Source organism: Oncorhynchus keta, chromosome 22 (genome assembly GCF_023373465.1).
Source record: "Oncorhynchus keta strain PuntledgeMale-10-30-2019 chromosome 22, Oket_V2, whole genome shotgun sequence".
In the NCBI taxonomy this organism is placed as follows: domain Eukaryota; kingdom Metazoa; phylum Chordata; class Actinopteri; order Salmoniformes; family Salmonidae; genus Oncorhynchus; species Oncorhynchus keta.
In genome coordinates, this window is record NC_068442.1 from 15,622,030 (window position 1) to 15,642,153 (window position 20,124).

A 20,124-nucleotide genomic window follows, 5' to 3' on the forward strand; every position below is an offset into this window, starting at 1 on the left:
TAACTCCATGTGAATCTTTATCATGGTTAATTGTTTACCAGAAAGTGTTTGTTTACCTGGATTACATTACATGGAAGAAAGACCAACATGAACGTCGGGGGCAGTAGATCATCTGCTGGGTGTCGACAAACATTGGCGGTTCAACATGTAGAATTGTTGGCTAATTAATAGAAAATGTCAGCTGATATTTTGTGGCCTGAGGCGATAGGACAGCCACCAGCTGGGCACAGCCATCATTCATGTTGGTTTTGTTTTTCCTCTTAGAAAAGATAGGCCCTTAAAGTAATGTAAATGGAAAAACAAGGGCTAGCTTAAAAATAGCACAGCAATAGCATATCATCACACACCATGGACCCAAACACCCAAGTGTTGAGCAGTGAGCGCTCCCTCCCACTCTCTTAACATCTCCACATAAGCATATTTCTGTACATCTTGAACCTCTTGAGATTGATTTGGAGTTTGTTGACCACTGTCTATAAAGAGAAGATGAAAATACAGTTGAAATGTAAGAGCAAAACTTACATTTGTGGCAACACAAAATATTTTATTCACATGGATGTGTCCTCCACAGAAATACAGCAGGAAAAAACAAAACGTTTATTTCTCTCTGGATACTCTATATGTAAGTAATTTTCAATGTAGTCATTGCGTGCCAGGAATATGGGACCAAATAAACTCAGCAAAAAAAGAAACGCCCATTTTTCAGGACCCTGTCCTCAAAGATGATTCGTAAAAATCCCAAAACAGATCATTGTAAAAGGTTGAAGCACTGTTTCTCATGCTTATTCAATGAACCATAAACAATTAATGAACATGCACCTGTGGAACGGTCGTTAAGACACTAACGGCTTACAGACAGTAGGCAATTAAGGTCACAGTTATGAAAACTAAGGACACTAAAGAGGCCTTTCTACTGACTCTGAAAAACATGAAAAGAAAGATGCCCAGGGTCCCTGCTCATCTGCGTGAAAGTGCGTTAGGCATGCTGCAAGGAGGCAGGAGGATTGCAGATGTGGCCAGGGCAATAAATTGCAATGTCCGTACTGTGAGACGCCTAAGACAGCGCTATAAGGAGACAGGACAGACCTGCACAGGATTGGTACATCTGAACATCACACCTGCAGGACAGATACAGGATGGCAACAACAACTGCCCAAGTTACACCAAGAACGCACAATCCCTCCATCAGTGCTCAGACTGTCTGCAATAGGCCGAGAGAGGCTGGACTGAGGGCTTGTAGGCCTGTTGTAAGGCAGACACCAGACATCACCGGCAACGTGGTTGCATACAGGGAAGACATCCTCCCCCCTCATGTGGTACTCTACCTGCAGTCTCATCCTGACATGACCCTCCAGCATGACAATGACACCAGCCATACTGCTCGTTCTGTGCGTGATTTCCTGCAAGACAGGAATGTCAGTGTTCTGCCATGGCCAGCGAAGAGCCCGGAACTCAATCCCATTGAGCACGTCTGGGACCTGTTGGATCGTGAGGTGAGGGCTAGGGCCATTCCCCCCAGAAATGTCCAGGAACTTGCTGGTGCCTTGGAAGAGTGGGGTAAGATCTCACAGCAGGAACTGGCAAATGTGATGCAGTCCATGAGGAGGAGATGCACTGCAGTGCTAAATGCAGCTGGTGGCCACACCAGATACTGACTGTTACTTTGACCACCCCTGTTCAGGGACATATTACTCCATTTCTGTTAGTCACATGTCTGTGGAACTTGTTCAGTTTATGTCTCAGTTGATGAATCTTGTTATGTTCATACAAATATTTACACATGTTAAGTTTGCTGAAAATAAACACAGTTGACTGTGAGAGGACGTTTCTTTTTTTGCTGAGTTTACAAAACATTTGAGCAATTGGATTAGTATAAAATATAATTACCATATTTTTTGAGCATACAATATAGCTCATTAATTGAATTACTTAATTACTTTATACAGTCATTATTGCTCATCTTTAACAAGGGTGTCAATAACTTCGGACCCCACTGTATGTGGGTTAACCAATATGAAAACAAGCTGGGAAAAGATGGCAACGAAAGCCGGGGTCTAGACCAGAAATGTTGGGCAATCATGAAAACTCCATGAATAAGTGCCCGTTTTAGGCTTGTACTACTTTCCACAGCAGTCCAACATGACACGATTGCAGGATGCTATAGAGGAGAACAGAACAGTATTGGTTGTGTGAAGTTCGTGTCCAGGGGGTTAGCATAGCCTACTGTAAATGTAAATTGAGCCAATAAGCTTAATTTCTGATAGCTCCATGCTTTTCCAGTGCTGAGGTATAGCCAGTGAGGGTCTGTCTGCCTGAGCAGCATCCTTCATGGGTGGGGTTTAATCCCAGGCCAGGTCCTCTTCTGATGATGACAATCAATCAGAGGAATAACTAAAACACTTCTCTTGATCTGTTCTGTTGACATTTGCTCATGTTTCTCTCTTATTTAATTGTTTGTTCATTCAATTGTCTTTATTTATTGAATCCCCCGCTCCCCATCCCTTTCATCCACACCTCTGTATCTCTGTGATGGCCATCTCTCTCTCCAGGCCCTCAGGTGCCCACAGAACTGACGATCTGCACCACCTCCCCATTCTCCCCTGTTGGCAGATGGATGGATTCCTCCTTCACCTCCATCTCACCCTGCATGGCTGGGGCCAGTTCTGCTGCCTGGGAACGGAGAGTTGGGGAAGGAAAGGAGGGGAGGGAGGAGAAGGGGAGTGGGGGTGGGAGGAAGAGATGGGGAGGGAGGAAACAAGGGAGGCAAGAGGGGTAGGAGAAATGCAGGAGAATATAGGGAAGCCAGGCAAGAGAGAGTGAGGAGGACAGTGGAGGAAGGAGAGAGACAGAGAGCAGTGGGTTGGAGGGGAGAGGTGGAGAGAGGGAATATGAAGATGAAACCAAAGTAGAGCGAGAGAAAGAGAGAGACAAGTTATAAAATATAGCTGCAAGCAGACATTGCAGGGTTCAAGTTATGGTCCCATAGCGGCACCATCAGGACAATTTTGACACCTCGACCTAGGATGAGCTTCTTCTGTAATCCTTACCACGCTTGCCAAATATCAGAACTCAAAATCGAACAGATCATGCAGTATGCTTTTCATGTCATTTGGAAAAATGTTCATGACGTTGACTACTTTAAAATGTCTTCTCCAGAACCACTCAGCACCTAATTTGGAGTATAGCATCTATGGATGCACGTCTTCAAACCTCTTAGATGTAAAGTCTTCCGTTTAGGGGACATGCGTGTTTCTGGTACTGGTTCAGACCGACATGTTTACTTATAAATCGTTCTGTGTACACAGAGCAATAGCCTAGGTTCCCAAGGACACAGTAGTATATTTTGTTGCGCCTGTGTGACATAGGATGTGAAACCTGAAACCACTTCAGCTTGGATGTCCCTCCTACCATTTCATTCACTCTTCCAACTGTCCATCAACTCATGGCTGAACCATATGACAAAGCACATGCCTGCAATCCTTACATCGTAGCACAGCAGGGGAGAGTGGTTTCATCACTATAGCACATTCAGAGATTAATGGCTATAAATCAATCTAAAATGCTTAATAGATTTTAAACAAAAAACACTGTCATAGTTCCTAATGAGCTAGATCTCTGTGTAACATTCACAGCGGTGGGGGCAGATTTTTTTTATCAAGAAAATATGTACTTTACAGTTATAAGGAAGGTTAGTGGTTTTATAATTTTTATAATAATTTATAATTATAATGTATATTTAGAAAGCATAAGTCATTTCAAGCCTTATTCAAACAATTTTGTTGAAGAGGAAATATACTGAACAAAAATATAAAAATGCAACGTGTTGGTCCCAAGTTTCATGAGCTGAAATAAAAAAGATCCCTGAAAAGTTCCATACGCACAAAAAGCATCTCTCAAATGTTGTGCACAAATTGGTTTACATCCCTGTTAGTGAGCATTTCTCCTTTGCCAATATAATCCATCCACCTGACAGGTGTGGTATATCAAGAAGCTGATTAAACAGCAGGATAATTACACAGGTGCACCTTATGCTGGGGACAATAAAAGGCCACTAAAATGTGCAGTTTTGTCACAACACAATTCCAAAGATGTCTGAAGTTGAGGAGCGTGCAATTGCCATGCGACTACAGCAATGTCCAGCAGAGCTGTTGCCAGAGAATTGAATATTCATTTCTCTACCATAAGCCGCCTCTCCATTGTTTTGGAGAATTTGGCAGTACGTCCAAAGGGCCTTACAACTGGACAGTACATGTAACCACACCAGCCCAGGACCTCCACATCTGGCTTCTACACCTGCGGGATAGCCTGAGACGAGCCACCTGGACAGCTGATGAAACTGTTGTTTTGCACAAACGTAGAATTTCTGCACAAAATATCAGAAATCGTCTAAGGGAAGCTCATCTGCGTGCTTGTCATCCTCACCAGGGAAGGGCTATAGTCTCTAATAAAATGCAGACGTATTATCTCCTGGGCCAACCTCCGATCCGAGAGGCACGGAGAGGTGGAATGGGTAAACCCCAGTAAAAGATGAGTCAAGGAAGAGTCACTGTGCACATAGAGAGAGAGAACCGTGTTGAGTGATTCTTTCCTGGCCGAGATGCCAAAGTTCTCCCCAACAGCACACCTGCAGGGTTTTTTTCTGCATTTTTGAAAATGATTTAGCGTTAGTCCAACAGTTGCAAACGAGTTGGAAAAAATTGACAAATTTTGTTCGGTTTGCTTCCGTTTCAGAAACGCTTTTCAACAGAATCAGCGGAATGAATAGACCCCTGATCACATGTAAACACAGTTCACTTTCATAGCAGCCATGTTGTATTCCTTCTCACATCTATACGCTCTCCTCCTCTCACCTTGTCCCTTTGCTTGTGGACTTCAATGCACAGCACATCAGCTGTATGTGACCAGGCGAAAAGAAGAAAGAAAAAAAACCTTTCCAAGCCTACCCATATCACCACTACACACAGCCTTCATCATTGTCACCTTATAAGCTAAAGTAACGTCATAGTCAACATAACTAGTAGAACTAACATGTTAGTAAACCCACTACAATCATGCACTAACGTTGTAGAGTCAGTAAGCAGTTTAGCAGTTACACCGGCGGCAATACATTTGTAAAACCAAACGCTTACCTTGACTTGGAAGAGCTTCAGTGTTGTGTTGGATAGTCATAGCCAGCTAGCTAACATAGCATCCCTCTGTTTGAGGAGAGTGTTTGAGTAGGCTAAACAAGTTAGCTTCACTTGCTAGCTAAGTAAGTGAAACTGGAGAAAAAAATGACACTTTCTCTCACTTGCTTCTCCTTCAAATATTCTCTTTCTCTCACTTTGAGTCAACTACTCACCACATGTTATGCAATGCAGGGCTAGATAGCTGTAGTTTATGCTTCCAGTACTAGATTAATTCTCTGATCCATTGATTGGGTGGACAACATGTCAGTTCATGCTGCAAGAGCTCTGATAGGTTGGAGGACATCCTCCAAAAGTTGACATAATTACTGTGTAATTCTATGGAAGGGGGTGAGAACCATGAGCCTCCTAGGTTTTGTATTGAAGTCAATGTACCCAGAAGCTTACGTCAAAAATGCCAGTCAATATCTTACGGCAAAAAAAGAGCTTCTGGATATCAGGACAGCGATCACTCACCTCGGATTAGACAAAGATTCTTCAACAAGCAGGATGCACAAAACATTCTCCGAACACCCGACAAGACCAAAATCCCAGTTATTTGCAAGAGGAAGAGACGTAGGTACAGAGGAGATAGAGCGGGGTGCCTTGTAAGGATCTGCAGAAGGTGAGTGAGAAAGCTGCCGTGACCGTCAATATTACTCGCCAACGTGCAATCATTGGACAATAAAATAGATAAGGTACGATCACGAATATCCTACCAACGGCACATCAAAAACTGTCATATATTATGTTTCACGGAATCATGGCTGAATGATGAAATGGATATTCAGCTAGAAGGATATATGCTGCACCCGCAAGAATAGAATAGCACATTCCGGTAAGACGAGGGGGGCGGTCTGTGCATATTCGTAAACAACAGCTGGTGCACAAAATCTAAGGAAGTCTCTAGATTTTGCTCGCCTGAAGTAGAGTATCTTGCGATAAAATGCAGACCAAACTATTTGCCGAGAGAGTTTTCAGCTATACTTTACGTGGCAGTTTATGTACCACCACAGACAGATGATGGCACTAAGAACGCACTCAGTCAGCTGTACAAGGAAATAAGCAAACAGGAAACCGCTCACCCAGAGGTGGCCCTCCTAGTGGCCGGAGACTTTAATGCAGGGAAACTTAAATCAGTTCTACCTCATTTCTAACAACGTTAAATGTGCAACCAGAGGGGGAAAAAAATTCTAGATCACCTGTACTCCATACACAGAGACGCGTACAAAGCTCTCCCTCGCCCTCCATTTGGTAAATTCGACCACAATTCTATCCTCCTGCTTACAAGCAGGAAGCACCAGTGACTCAGTCTACCAAAAAAATGGTCAGATGTCCCTGATGTTTTTCCTGGAGAGAAGTGACTTCTTTGCTGCCCTTCTTGACACCAGGTCAACCTCCAAAAGTATTTGCCTCACTGTGCATGCAAATGCACTCACACCTCCCTGCTGCCATTCCTGAGCAAGTTCTGTACTGGTGGTGCCCCAATCCCGCAGCTGAATCAACTTTAGGAGATGGTCCTGGCGCTTGCTGGACTTTCTTGGGCACCCTGAAGCCTTCTTCACAACAATTGAACCGCTCTCCTTGAAGTTCTTGATGATCTAATAAATGGTTGATTTAGGTATCTTACTGGCAGCAAAATATCCTTGCCTGTGAAGCCCTTTTTGTGCAAAGCCTTTGATGACAGCACGTGTTTCCTTGCAGGTAACCATGGTTGACAGTGGAAGAACAATGATTCCAAGCACCACCCTCATTTTGAAGCTTCCAGTCTGTTATTCGAACTCAATCAGCATGACAGAGTGATCTCCAGCCTTGTCCTCGTCAACACTCACACCTGTGTTAACGAGAGAATCACTGACATGTCCTGGTCCTTTTGTGGCAGGGCTGAAATGCAGTGGAAATGTTTTTTGGGGATTCAGTTCATTTGCATGGCAAAGAGGGACTTTGCAATTAATTGCAATTCATCTGATCACTCTTCATAACATTCTGGTGTATATGCAAATTGCCATCATACAAACTGAGGCAGCAGACTTTGTGAAAATGTATATTTGTGTCATTCTCAAGTTTTGGCCACGGATAACAGGCAACATTCGCACTGAGCTAAAGGGTAGAGCGGTCACTTTCGAGGTGCGGGACTCTAACCCAGAAGCTTATAAGAAATCCTGCTATGCCTTCCAACGAACCATCAAACAGGAAAAGCATCAATACAGGGCTAAGATTGAATCGTACTACACCGGCTTGCAAACTATTACAGACTACAAAGGGAAGCACAGCCGCAAGCTGTTCCAGTGACACAAGCCAACCAAATGAGCAAAATCACTTCTATGCTTGTTTCGAGGCAAGCAACAGTGAGGCATACATGAGAGCATCAACTGTTCTGGACGACTGTGTGATCACGCACTCCGTAGCCGACGTGAGTAAGACCTTTAAACAGGTCAACATTCACAAGGCTGTGGGGCCAGGTGGATTACCAGGACGTGTGCTCCGGGCACGTGCTGACCAACTGGCAGGTGTCTTCACTGACATTTTCACAATGTCTCTGATTGAGTCTGTAATACCAACATGTTTCAAGCAGACCACCATAGTCCCTGTGCCCAAGAACACAAATGCAAACTGCCTAAATGACTATGTAGTGCTTTGAAAGGCTGGTCATGGCTCACATCAACACCATTATCCCAGAAACCCTAGACCCACTAATTTGCATAGCGCCCAAACAGATCCACCGATTATGCAATCTCTATTGCACTCCACACTGCCCTTTCCCACCTGGACAAAAGGAACACCTACATGAGAATGCTATTTGTTGACTACTAAAATATCTGAAAGTTATATTAGGAGAATTATAACTTTGTAATCTGAATATTTTCCTCGGAGCCCCGACTTCCTAGTTAATTATATTTACGTGATTAAACTAATCACCCTACAGAGGGAAGTGCGTATGGCCCAGTAGATCACTGGGACTAAGCTGCCTGCCATCCAGGACCTCTGTACCAGGCGATATCAGAGGAAGGCCCTAAAAATTGTCAAAGACCCCAGCCACCAATCATAGACTGTTCTCTCTACTACCACATGGCAAGCGGTACGGTAGTGCCAAGTCTAGGACAAAAAGGCTTCTTAATAGTTTTTACCCCCAAGCCATAAGACTCCTGAACAGGTAATCAAATGGCTACCCAAACTATTTGCATTGTGTGCCCCTCCAACCCCTCTTTTACGCTGCTGCTACTCTCTGTTTATCATATATGCATAGTCACTAACTATACATTCATATCCATACTACCTCAATTAGCCCGACCACCAGTTCCCCCGCACATTGGCTAACAGAGGTATCTGCATTGTGTCCCGCCACCCTCCACCCGCCATCCATTTGTTTATGCTACTGCTACTCTCTGCTTATCATATATGCAGTGTCACTTTAACCACATCTACAGTGGGGCAAAAAAGTATTTTGTCAGCCACTAACTGTGCAAGTTCTCCCACTTAAAAAGATGAGAGAGGCCTGTAATTTTCATCATAGGTACACTTCAACTATGAGACAAAATGAGAGAAAAAAATCCAGAAAATCACATTGTAGGATTTTTAATGAATTTATTTGCAAATTATGGTGGAATATAAGTATTTGGTCAATAACAAAAGTTAATCTCAATACTTTGTTATATACCCTTTGTTGGCAATGACAGAGGTCAAACGTTTCTGTAAGTCTTCACAGGGTTTTCACACACTTGCTGGTATTTTGGCCCATTCCTCCATGCAGATCTCCTCTAGAGCAGTGATGTTTTGGGGCTGTTGCTGGGCAACACGGACTTTCAACTCCCTCCAAAGATTTTCTATGGGGTTGAGATCTGGAGAATGGCTAGGCCACTCCAGGACCTTGAAATGCTTCTTATGAAGCCACTCCTTCGTTGCCCAGGCGGTGTGTTTGGGATCATTGTCATGCTGAAAGACCCAGCCACGTTTCATCTTCAATGCCCTTGCTGATGGAAGGAGGTTTTCACTCAAAATCTCACAATACATGGCCCCATTCATTCTTTCCTTTACACGGATCAGTCGTACTGGTCCCTTTGCAGAAAAACAGCCCCAAAGCATGATGTTTCCACCCCATGCTTCACAGTAGGTATGGTGTTCTTTGGATGCAACTCAGCATTCTTTGTCCTCCAAACACGACGAGTTGAGTTTTTACCAAAAAGTTATATTTTGGTTTCATCTGACCATATGACATTCTCCCAATCTTCTTCTGGATCATCCAAATGCTCTCTAGCAAAATTCAGACGGGCCTGGACATGTACTGGCTTAGGCAGGGGGACACATCTGGCACTGCAGGATTTGAGTCCCTGGCAGCATAGTGTGTTACTGATGGTAGGCTTTGTTACTTTGGTCCCAGCTCTCTGCAGGTCATTCACTAGGTCCCCCGTGTGGTTCTGGGATTTTTGCTCACCGCTCTTGTGATCATTTTGACCCCACGGGGTGAGATCTTGCGTGGAGCCCCAGATCGAGGGAGATTATCACTGGTCTTGTATGTCTTCCATTTCCCAATAATTGCTCCCACAGTTGATTTCTTCAAACCAAGCTGCTTACCTATTGCAGATTCAGTCTTCCCAGCCTGGTGCAGGTCTACAATTTTGTTTCTGGTGTCCTTTGACAGATCTTTGGTCTTGGCCATAGTGGAGTTTGGAGTGTGACTGTTTGAGGTTGTGGACAGGTGTCTTTTATACTGATAACAAGTTCAAACAGGTGCCATTAATTCAGGAAACGAGCTACAGCATCCAACCAACCACATCTGTAATAGTAAGTTGTACCACCTAAGCATATCCCAGGATCGTATCCATTAGAGCACACCATAGGAAACCATTTAAACATGTTTTTCAACAGAAATATAAAACAAGAGGTTGTTATTGAGCAAGTCCTGGTAGTCCCTCCCTGTTTCAGTCAGCTTTCTTCCATTTGGTGCCTAATGAATATGACCCAGGTGTCAAACTAAAAAAAAGTATTCTTATTCATCTCTGCAATTGTTTTTCATCTGGTTATAACAGGCATCTCTGGCACCGTATAAGGACCCCGCCCAGGACCAGACCCTGTTAGGGTGTAATAGGGCCAGCTTTAGACCTGACCAGTGTCTAAACCATCACAAGGCTAAATGTAAAAAAACATAGCATAATCTGTCACGAGGCCAAACAGGCCTTCCTGTTCGGAAATATCTTATTTGAATCTAGCTTGTGTACTTTATTTGATCTAGCTTGTGTAATGGAAACTATTAAATAAAGAGGGAGAAAAAATGTAAAAGATAAATAAATAAAAAGCTGAAGTAACTTTTCAAGAGCTTAGTTATAAATGCTACCATATGTTTGGGAAAACAGTTCGACACATTTCAGGGAGGGGAAAATGTAGTGACCTTTCCCTGACCTTAGAACTGGAAAGGGCAGCAACCCAACGGTCAGTATTGGCCTTGAGTGTACATCTCCTCACAAGTCCACTGTGATTGATTTGCTTAATGTTTAAAAAGGCCCACTCTGACATTTACAGACGTTTTGATATGAATTTGAATGTTAGCCTACATTTCTCAAACCCCAATCCCTCAGCTTTATAGCAAACAAGGTGGAGGTTTGGTGGCCACCGTTTTGTTGAATTTCAAAATAAGGAGTGGGCCTCTAAAACCTTGTTAAATGACAATGGAGTAGTCTCTCTTTGAATAGCCTAACAGAACAGAATGTGGTGGCTGTTCAACAGTTGTATTCTCTCCCCTGCCTGGTCCATATGCCCTTGGTTAACCCAAGAGGCTTAATTTCATCTCTTGGGAACAGGAAATTGGAGATTGATCAGGGCCCGGTCAACTTTGTTGATTTCTGTCAAGCTGTCTGTGTACAATCAACCATTAGAACAAATAAAGCCCATTCACAAAAATGTACACAAACAACGGTCTGATTGCTGAGAGAGGTGAAATGGAACCCAGACCGCAGCTAAACACAATGTATGGGGTGGCAATCATGTATACACCTATAGAAACATCACAAACACAAGCCTGGTGGAAGTGAGGGAGAGAAATTCATTAATTTAGGATGTCTATGGTTCCAAGAGGGGAATGGGGGACGGGTGGGAAAAATTACACAACCACAAAGAGAGACCAGGTATGACGGAGGATGCCATGCCTCATTCAGCTAGTCGCCCCCAAAAAGTGATAGGTGGTGGGCAGGACATTCTGTGTATGCATAGGTATACAATCACATCGGTCCAAATTAACAAGGAGACTCAAATTACTCCAACTCCGAGCAGGACTGGCATTTCTACAAACAGCCAAACAGTTCACTTAAAAGAGCCAAGCTTTTTTCGGGTCCTCTTTTTATAATGTCACGCAGGGACAAATCGGTGATGGGACGAATCAGAGATATCCATATAAAACTTGACTTTTGGGGAAGTGAGCAAACCAAGCATTACGGAGGACATGTGGCATTCAACATGGTTTTCGGAAAAAAAACAAGAGTGAAAACTAAGCGAAGGTCTCGTTCTTTTGTTGTGTTTCTGGCCTTGCCAAGTTGACCACATAAAAGGAGGGACTGCTGTGGGTGCCTGTGCACCCTTACTGCTTTCAACACATGGCTCCCATTCTCTGAACTCAACCATCAAGGGATTCAAAGCTAATCTAGTAATTATTACTTTCCTCTTTCTGAAGCTGCATCTGTGCATTTTACATTGTTAAATTAAAACACCAACTCTAGGACTTAAAGGAGAAGGGCATTCACTTTGAATGGAAGCATGACAATAGGGAGAAAAGCGGAGTGTTGAGTACCTGCAAGCAGTTTGGTGAAATTGCTAATTATGACACCGGCACTTTGATTTCAACATGTCACTAATTATAAGAAGGAAGAGCATCGCACCACATAGTTTTACTGGGATATTGCACAAGATGGTGTGAGTCATTTAAAGGGGGTGTGAGAGACTGAATGTCTGTGTGAGCTCTTAACCACTCAGGTATATTTAGAACCCAACCCTCTATACTCCTCCCCCACCTCACCTACCCCCAATGTCCCTAACATCTGAACCATCTTTAACACCGCTACACACAACTCCCATTCAACCACCTACTCTAACATCATCTGCAAATACCTACTTCATCCATATCCTCTCCATCCATTTCTCCCTCACCTCCACAATAACTTACACTAATCCACCCCCCTCCAGAGGCCTGTGATGCCACCATCATGATTAGGTTAGAGTTTACTACAGTGTCTGTAAATAAATATTGATAATGGAAAGAAGTGGAGGGCACTCAACCAATGTGAGTCAAGGTGCAACCAAAACATTTGATCATCATTGAAAAAGGCACAATGATGCGTCTTTTCCTTTTCAATTAATATTGATAACCCATGTATTTGTCTCTTCCTGCAAATCGTCTCGCTCCTAGAAGTTAGGCTATAGGCTATGCAAAATGGAGAAGAAAGTGCATGTATCCGCTCCCATCATTGTTGCTGCCTCAAGTTAAGTAGCCTACCTCTCCTCGTTGGGTTTGCGAGATCAGCTGCGCGTGTGGTCTCTATTAAATAGAGTAGGCTATATGCAAGGAAATGAAGGAAATGTACTTCCTAAATATGATTAAGCTATAGTTTAAGCCTACCACATTGTCTGGAAATAAATATTGATCACTCATAGTTGTCTCTGCCTCCAAGCGTTCTGCTCCTATTAAGGTAGGTTATTATGCAACACATAGCTCAAGAGAAAGTGCAAGTGTCTGTGCTCGAGCCAATTCTGTCTCTCTTTCAAACTAAGTTCAGCCTATTCGCTGACGTAGCCCAGTAATACTGATAGCCTAATATAAATAATGGGCCACATGAGAAACTCTGGTAATTTAACCGATTTCTTGGGTTATTTTTTACACATTTTGATATTGCCTACTGAATGCAAAATAGCTGGGACCATGGCGGTCAAGTGATCTGCACCACATACACCTAAAATAACATTTGTGGGACTGCGGTTGGGTTCGGGACCAGTTCTTGAGGGAGTGGGTAGGAATCCCCACAAAAAGCCAGTGGGACCGGGCGGTTACAGTATGAAAAGCTGCGGCAGAGTGATGAGGAAATCAGTCCCGCACAGACCTCTAATGTACCTTTGCAGTCTACTTTACTGGATGTGTGTAAATGTAAAAGGTGTACCTCAGGAGTTTGAGCAACAGGAACTTGGAACCGATGCTAAGATGAAAAAGAGAAGGTCAGAAATGCTGCTGTCAGGCCCACCGGACTCAATGGCCAGTTCATCTAAGGATGTGTGTTTGTCTGTCTCCGGGTGTTTGTGTGCGTTCCTCACCTGTACAGTAGCGGTGTGCTCGTTGACGGAGGCCAGTTGGACGTACTGCACCTGGATGTCACTGGCCTGTAGGGGGGAGCCCTCCACTGTTGTGGCCCCTCCGTCAGCTGACGCCACTGCTATCAGCTGGGCCCCACGCAGCACCTGACCAGGGGGAGGGAGAACGTGAGAGAAAGAGGGGAAGTGGGATAGAATGTGAGGGAGAGAAAAAGTATGAGAAAAAGAGGGAGGAAGAGGGGAGCGAAAGGGGAGATATTAATATAAAATGTAATTGAAAAAAATTGAGGAAATCTTTATCACAATTAATTTGCTTAAATGAATCACAAAACTATTGTTACTATAATTGCAATAACGATTTTGTCTGTGGTGAGTGCTTGTGCAAGGGTCAACCAATGTGTCTGTGTCAAACTTCAACACACACGACCCTCAGAAGAGGTCTGCTTAGCATCACCCAAAATGGCATTCTATTCCTTACATAGTGCGCTGATTTTGACCAGGGTTCATAGTGCACTGCTTTTGACCAGGGCTCAGGTCAGAAGAAGTGCACTATATAGAGAATAGGGTGCCATTTCAGATGCAGACAGTGTTAGCGGCTTCTGCCAGCTAGCTAATGCTCTGAATCAAGAGTTTACTGCCAGGACCTGGGTCTGCTCTGTAACTAACTGGCTGGCTACACTTCCCTGAAGAGAGGCCAATTAAAACAAACAGCAGAAAGACATTTATGCTCCGATGTGTGTTTACATTATTTTATTAGTCACAACTATCAGGGTGTAACAAGCACAGACTAGCGCCACACACACACACACACACACACACACACACACACACACACACACACACACACACACACACACACACACACACACACACACACACACACACACACACACACACACACACACACACACACACACACACACACACAAACACTAGAAGGAGAGAACGCTCCTTCTTTAGGGAAAATCTAGCAAACAAGTCTCGGAGGATGCAGGGGACCAATAGGGAACGCTTAAAGACAGATCAGCCAATAAGAGCCCTACCATTTGAAAAAGTGTTTTGTTTCCCATGCACAGCCGCCATGGAGAGAGAGACAGCGAGAGAAAAGGAGAAAGATAAAACACAGAGAAGAGGAGAGCGAGACAGCGAGAGAAAAGGAGAAAGATAAAACACACAGAAGAGGAGAGAGAGGGGAAACCCCTAAACCCTGTTGTGTTGAACTACAGCCAAGCTGTGCCAGAGCTCGTTTTTTAACACACTCATTAATAATAGAGCACGATGGGGCAGCTGAAACATGGTGTGGGGTATTTCTGTAGATTTACATTCACACACACTATAGGAAACTGGGGCTATAGGTTTAGAGTTATGACATCTAGACCTAATTGGATAACATACAGTAGGCCAACTGTAATAAGTTGTTGAATGTGCAAACAGACATGCAAAGCTAACATACATCTGACCCAGCAAGACTGATTGAGGGAAATATTAAGTGAGCTGTGTGTGTGTTTGATAGTATACTTGTGAAGACCAGAAATCCTCACAAGAATAGTAAACCAAGGAGAATTCGAACAAGTGAGGACATTTGGCCGGTCCTAAAATGGGATAAAAACATGTAAGGCGTAGGGGTTAGGTTTAGGGTTAGAATTAGGAGTTAAGGCAAATAGGATTTTGAATGCGCATCAACTGTTGGTCCCCAAAAAGTCCTCACAGGTATAGTAAGACCGCTGTGTGTGTGTGTAAATAAAACCATGGCTCTCGCTTGCATTTAATACTCTACACTACAACATGCTCTGTCTCTCTCTACCTCTTGCATGATGTGAAGCTTCTCTGGTATTTGATGCCGTCTCCAGCTCTAACCCAGTCTGACTTACTCCCATGTTAGTAGAGTAGAGCAGCTGGGTGCAGGCCTAACAGACATTCCCAATTTGGGGATGAATCAGAATCTGGAGAAAAAAACAAAACCTTAAAAACCCCAATTACAGATGCTGTATGTGACCCACTTGCCCTACCAACCCGCCCCCTTCCACCCCCAACCAAACCCCGACCTTCACTTTGAAGTTGCTGACTCTGTAATGTGTTTTGTGAGTCGTGTTAACCCACCGGGCTCTGGGGGGGGGTCAGGCTCCAGGAGATTTAGACAGATTTTTTCACTTCACCACAATGTCTGATGCAGCCAGAACACACCATTCCCAGCCAGCCTGATGGGAGCTATTAGATGAAAAGGAAGCCTCAATGGCTACGCTAGCCATATCAGTGCCACAAAATTAGATAGACATAGTGAACCTATGTCCTACCTACTACCATTTTGCCTTTGAGCAAGGCTCTTAACCCCCCAAATCTGCTCCAGTGGCACTGCTCTGTGGTATTGTAATATACACGCACACACTAACAGGGTGTGTGTGATTCAAATCAAATGTTATTGGTCACATACACGTTTAGCAGATGTTATTGCAGGTGTAGCGAAATGCTCGACAAGGGGTCCGTACACACACTGACCACTTACAGAGGGTCATAGCCTTGGTCTGAGAGGGGTCTTGCTGAGAGTAAGCTGATTGAATATACACAAACTGAAGGCTGCAGATTGTAGTCTGAGTGATAGTGTATACACAAACTGATCACAGCAAAACAGACTGACCAAGGGCCATTACAGACAGACAAATCGATTGTAAACATTCTGTTATATGCATCTGCGGCACATCAAAAGTTCAAGTCAGCTCTGCATAAAAAGACAGACGGCTGTGAAATAAATACAGATAGGCCATCCTTCATATGAACCCTGTAGAAAGACTAGGCTTAATCGGTTTATTAGGGATACACACATTCAACCCTACATACAGGTGGAGCAGGAATGTCATGACAGTAGGCTAGGAATGTAGTTGGTACTAAATGAAAATGCTTAAGCTGGTATATGGGGGATGATAGGTGAAAATGAGAAAGCAGGTAACTCTGTGAGGTAATGAAAGACTGACAGGTAGATGTGGTGGGTAATGACCGAAAATAGTTGAGCCGGTGTGTGGGGGGTAATAGGTGAAAAGGAACATGGTAATAGATAAAGAGGAGATAAACTATAACTTACAATGAATTCAACAAGGCAGGTACAGTGGGGCAAAAAAGTATTTAGTCAGCAACCATTTGTGCAAGTTCTCCCACTTAAAAATATGAGAGAGGCCTGTAATTTCATCATAGGTACACTTCAACTATGACAGACAAAATGAGAAAAAAAATCCAGAAAATCACATTGTAGGATTTTTAATGAATTTATTTGCAAATTATGGTGGAAAATACGTATTTGGTCACCTACAAACAAGCCAGATTTCTGTCTCTCACAGACCTGTAACTTCTTCTTTAAGAGGCTCATCTGTCCTCCACTCATTACCTGTATTAATGGAACCTGTTTGAACTTGTTATCAGTATAAAAAGACACATGTCCACAAGCTCAAACAGTCACACTCCAAACTCCACTATGGCCAAGACCAAAGAGCTGTCAAAGGACACCAGAAACAAAATTGTAGACCTGCACCAGGCTGGGAAGACTGAATCTGCAATAGGTAAGCAGCTTGGTTTGAAGAAATCAACTGTGGGAGCAATTATTAGGAAATGGAAGACATTTTTAAGTGGGAGAACTTGCACAATTGGTGGCCGACTAAATACTTTTTTGCCCCACTGTAAGTAAGGAAGTAGGTATTGGGTAAAAATGGTGGAGCTGGTATGCGTTAGGGAGAAACAGTGTAGGTAAACAAGGCAGGGCAGGTACTTAATGATTAGCGAATAATGATGAATTGATTCTGACCTTGATAGGTAAAGCAAAATTACAAGTGTGTTAGGTGTAGCATTTGACTGTCTACTAGTATATTTAGAGTGCCATCAGAAAATATTAAGACCCATTCCCTTTATGTTATGTTACAGCCTTATTCTAAAAGTCCATGATTTGGAAAGTCACACACCTGTCTATACAAGGTCCCACAGTTGACAGTGCATGTCAAAGCAAAAACGAAGCCATGAGGTCGAAGGAAGCGTCCGTAGAGCTCCGAGACAGGATTGTGTCAAGGCACAGATCTGGGGAAGGGTACCAAAACATTTCTGCAGCATTGAAGATCCCCAAGATCACAGTGGCCTCCATCATTCTTAAATGGAAGAAGTTTGGAACCACCTAGACTCTTCCTAGAGCTGGCCGCCCAGCCAAACTGAGCAATCAGAGAGGGAGGTGACCAAGAACCGACTGGTCACTCTGACAGAGCTCCAGAGGTCCTCTGTGGAGATGGGAGAACCTTACACAAGGACAACCATCTCTGCAGCACTCCACCAATCAGGCCTTTATGGTAGAGTGGCCAGACGGAAGCCACTCCTCAGTAAAAGGAACATGACAGAATACTTGGAGTTTGCCAAAAGGCACCTTAAGGACTCTCAGACCATGAGAAACAAGATTCTCTGGTCTGATGAAACCAAGACTGAACCATTTTGACTGAATGTCAAGCATCACGTCTGGAGAAAACCTGGCACCATCCCTACGCTGAAGTATGGTGGTGGCAGCATCATGCTGTGGGGGATGTTTTTCAGTGACAGGGACTGTGAGACTAATGACGATTGAGGGAAAGATGAACAGAGCAAAGTAGAGAGAGATCTTTGATGAAAATCCGCTCCAGAGCGTTCAGAACCTCGGACTAGGGTGAAGGTTCACCTTCCAACAGGAAAATGACCCTAAGCACACAGCCAAGACAACACAGGAGTGGCTTCGGGACAAGTCTCTGAATGTCCTTGAGTGTCCCAGCTAGAGCCTGGACCCGATTGAACATTTCTGGAGAGACCTGAAAATAACTGCAGCGATGCTCCCTATCCAACCTGACAGAGCTTGAGAGGATCTGCAGAAAAGAATGGGAGAAACTCCCCAAATACAGGTGTGCAAAGCTTGTAGCGTCATACCCAAGAAGACTCAAGGTTGTAATCGCTGCCAAAGGTGGTTCAACAAAGTACTGAGTAAAGGGTCTGAGTACTTATGTAAATGTGATTTCAGTTTTTTTATTTGTAGTAAGTGCACACATTTTTAAAAAATCTGTTTTTGCTTTGTATTATATGTAGATTGATGAGGGGATTTTTAAAAAATGTTTAAAAGCATTTTAGCACAAGGCTCTAACGGAACAAAAAGTGGAAAAAGTCAAGCGATCTGAATACTTTCCGAATGCACTGTACGTGTGCAATCAAGGAGGACGGAGGATTCAAGGGTTGACTAACTCTTGTACAATTCAATTAAAGGTTGCTACTTCAACCCTTCATGAGAGCATTCTCAGCTGTGAGGATCTGAGCACACAGAGAGCAGAGGCGTTTAAAGTTCTGGAACATTGTGTGAGATCTCTACAGTGAATACAGGAAGTCTCCCAGGGACCACTTCCTGTCCCACTACTTGGTTTGCAAAAAGAGCTCATCTCTTTCCCAATTTGACATTCCATGATTCCTCAAATCCGGTCTCCTCACCTTCTTCTCAGAACACATTGTAGGAAAAGGTCAGGAGGGAAGGGACTGTGTTCTGATCAAAAACACTCAAACTGTAGTATGAAATTATGGGTCTGACACTCGGGAAACACATCAACCACATTAACCCAAACACATGATAGAGATTTGTTAGCGATACGGCATAAACTACACACCATCTCACACTTGGACACAGTCAGACACGGGGGGGTAGGGGCAATCCATTCAGTGCCATATTCTGACTTTTACACAGGCAAGCAACTCTTGCACTGCTTCCAATAGCCTAATTTGTGCTTTAGACCCAAGTTCGCACGGATTACGCAAGTCGAAATCACATCCACTTGCAGTGAGTTGTCAGAAAAAAAACACACAATAGAAAGAAAAATCTAACTTGGCGAGAGAAACCACATAAATGAGAATAGGACCTGGTAGTTCGGCTGCTCTTAAGTGCATTGGTTACTGTTGTCCTCCGGCTTGTGGGATTGGAGCCCCTAAATAGTATTTCTTATTGTCTGTCCCCACCGGTAACATACTAGCGGTGCCCAATGAATGAATAAATGAATGAATGAATGAATGTGTGTATGTGTGTATGTGTATATGTGTGTACGTGTGTGTAAGGGAGAATTAGAAGGCTGCTTCAGAACAGCCCACGCTGTCTCCATGCCAAAAGAGAGCTGGAGGAGAAAATACAGCGAACAAACAAGTCAGCTTAAATTCACTTCAGCAGAGTTTGCTAGTTGTGATGACCTTCTGAAAAGAACAGAAAAGTGGATAAATCTATCTTTTTTTTGTCCTTTATGCCATAATGCTTTCAACAGTAATGGAGACAGGATACTGAAGAAATACAGCGTCGGGCGCAAGAAGGCAGAGAACCAAACAACAAATACGTCTTAATGCAAAAAACAGCCTGAGAGGGCCAGATTGAAACACAATAACCAACTGTGCAAACAAGGACCTTTTTCCCAGCCCAACCTCTTTTTTTGTTGTCCCAATTCAAACTGCACTTTTGGTTGCGTATGATTCTGGTTTCGATTGGATAATGAAAAGATACAGGGCAAAAAGACAGTTAGAAAACAAAAGAAAGCATATTTGTTTTGTTAACTTGTACACAACCCTTCGGTCTTCAACGGTTAAAGTTTGACTGTGCAATTGATCTGAAATAATGAATTATGTTGTAACCCAGGTCTCTGGCACTGGGTAGTGTGTG

General features: G+C 43.5%; 1 protein-coding gene across 2 annotated transcripts in view; it reads right to left on the reverse strand.

Annotated features, from left to right (window-relative positions):
* Nucleotides 1-506: 506 nt before the first annotated feature.
* LOC118401108 (protein BANP-like) overlaps nt 507-20,124 on the reverse strand; it is a 64,335-nt gene continuing 44,717 nt past the window's right edge. Inside the window, exons 12-14 of one of the 2 annotated variants that reach the window (XM_035798348.2) lie at nt 13,455-13,598; nt 2,515-2,670; nt 507-2,362 (exon numbers count right to left, since the gene is read on the reverse strand). In XM_035798348.2, the coding sequence (XP_035654241.1) occupies nt 2,554-2,670; nt 13,455-13,598 (261 nt within the window). In that variant the 3' untranslated portion in view covers nt 507-2,362; nt 2,515-2,553. Of the gene's footprint in view, nt 2,671-13,454; nt 13,599-20,124 lie in introns of both variants that reach the window. The other variant, XM_035798347.2, reaches the window with a different exon arrangement.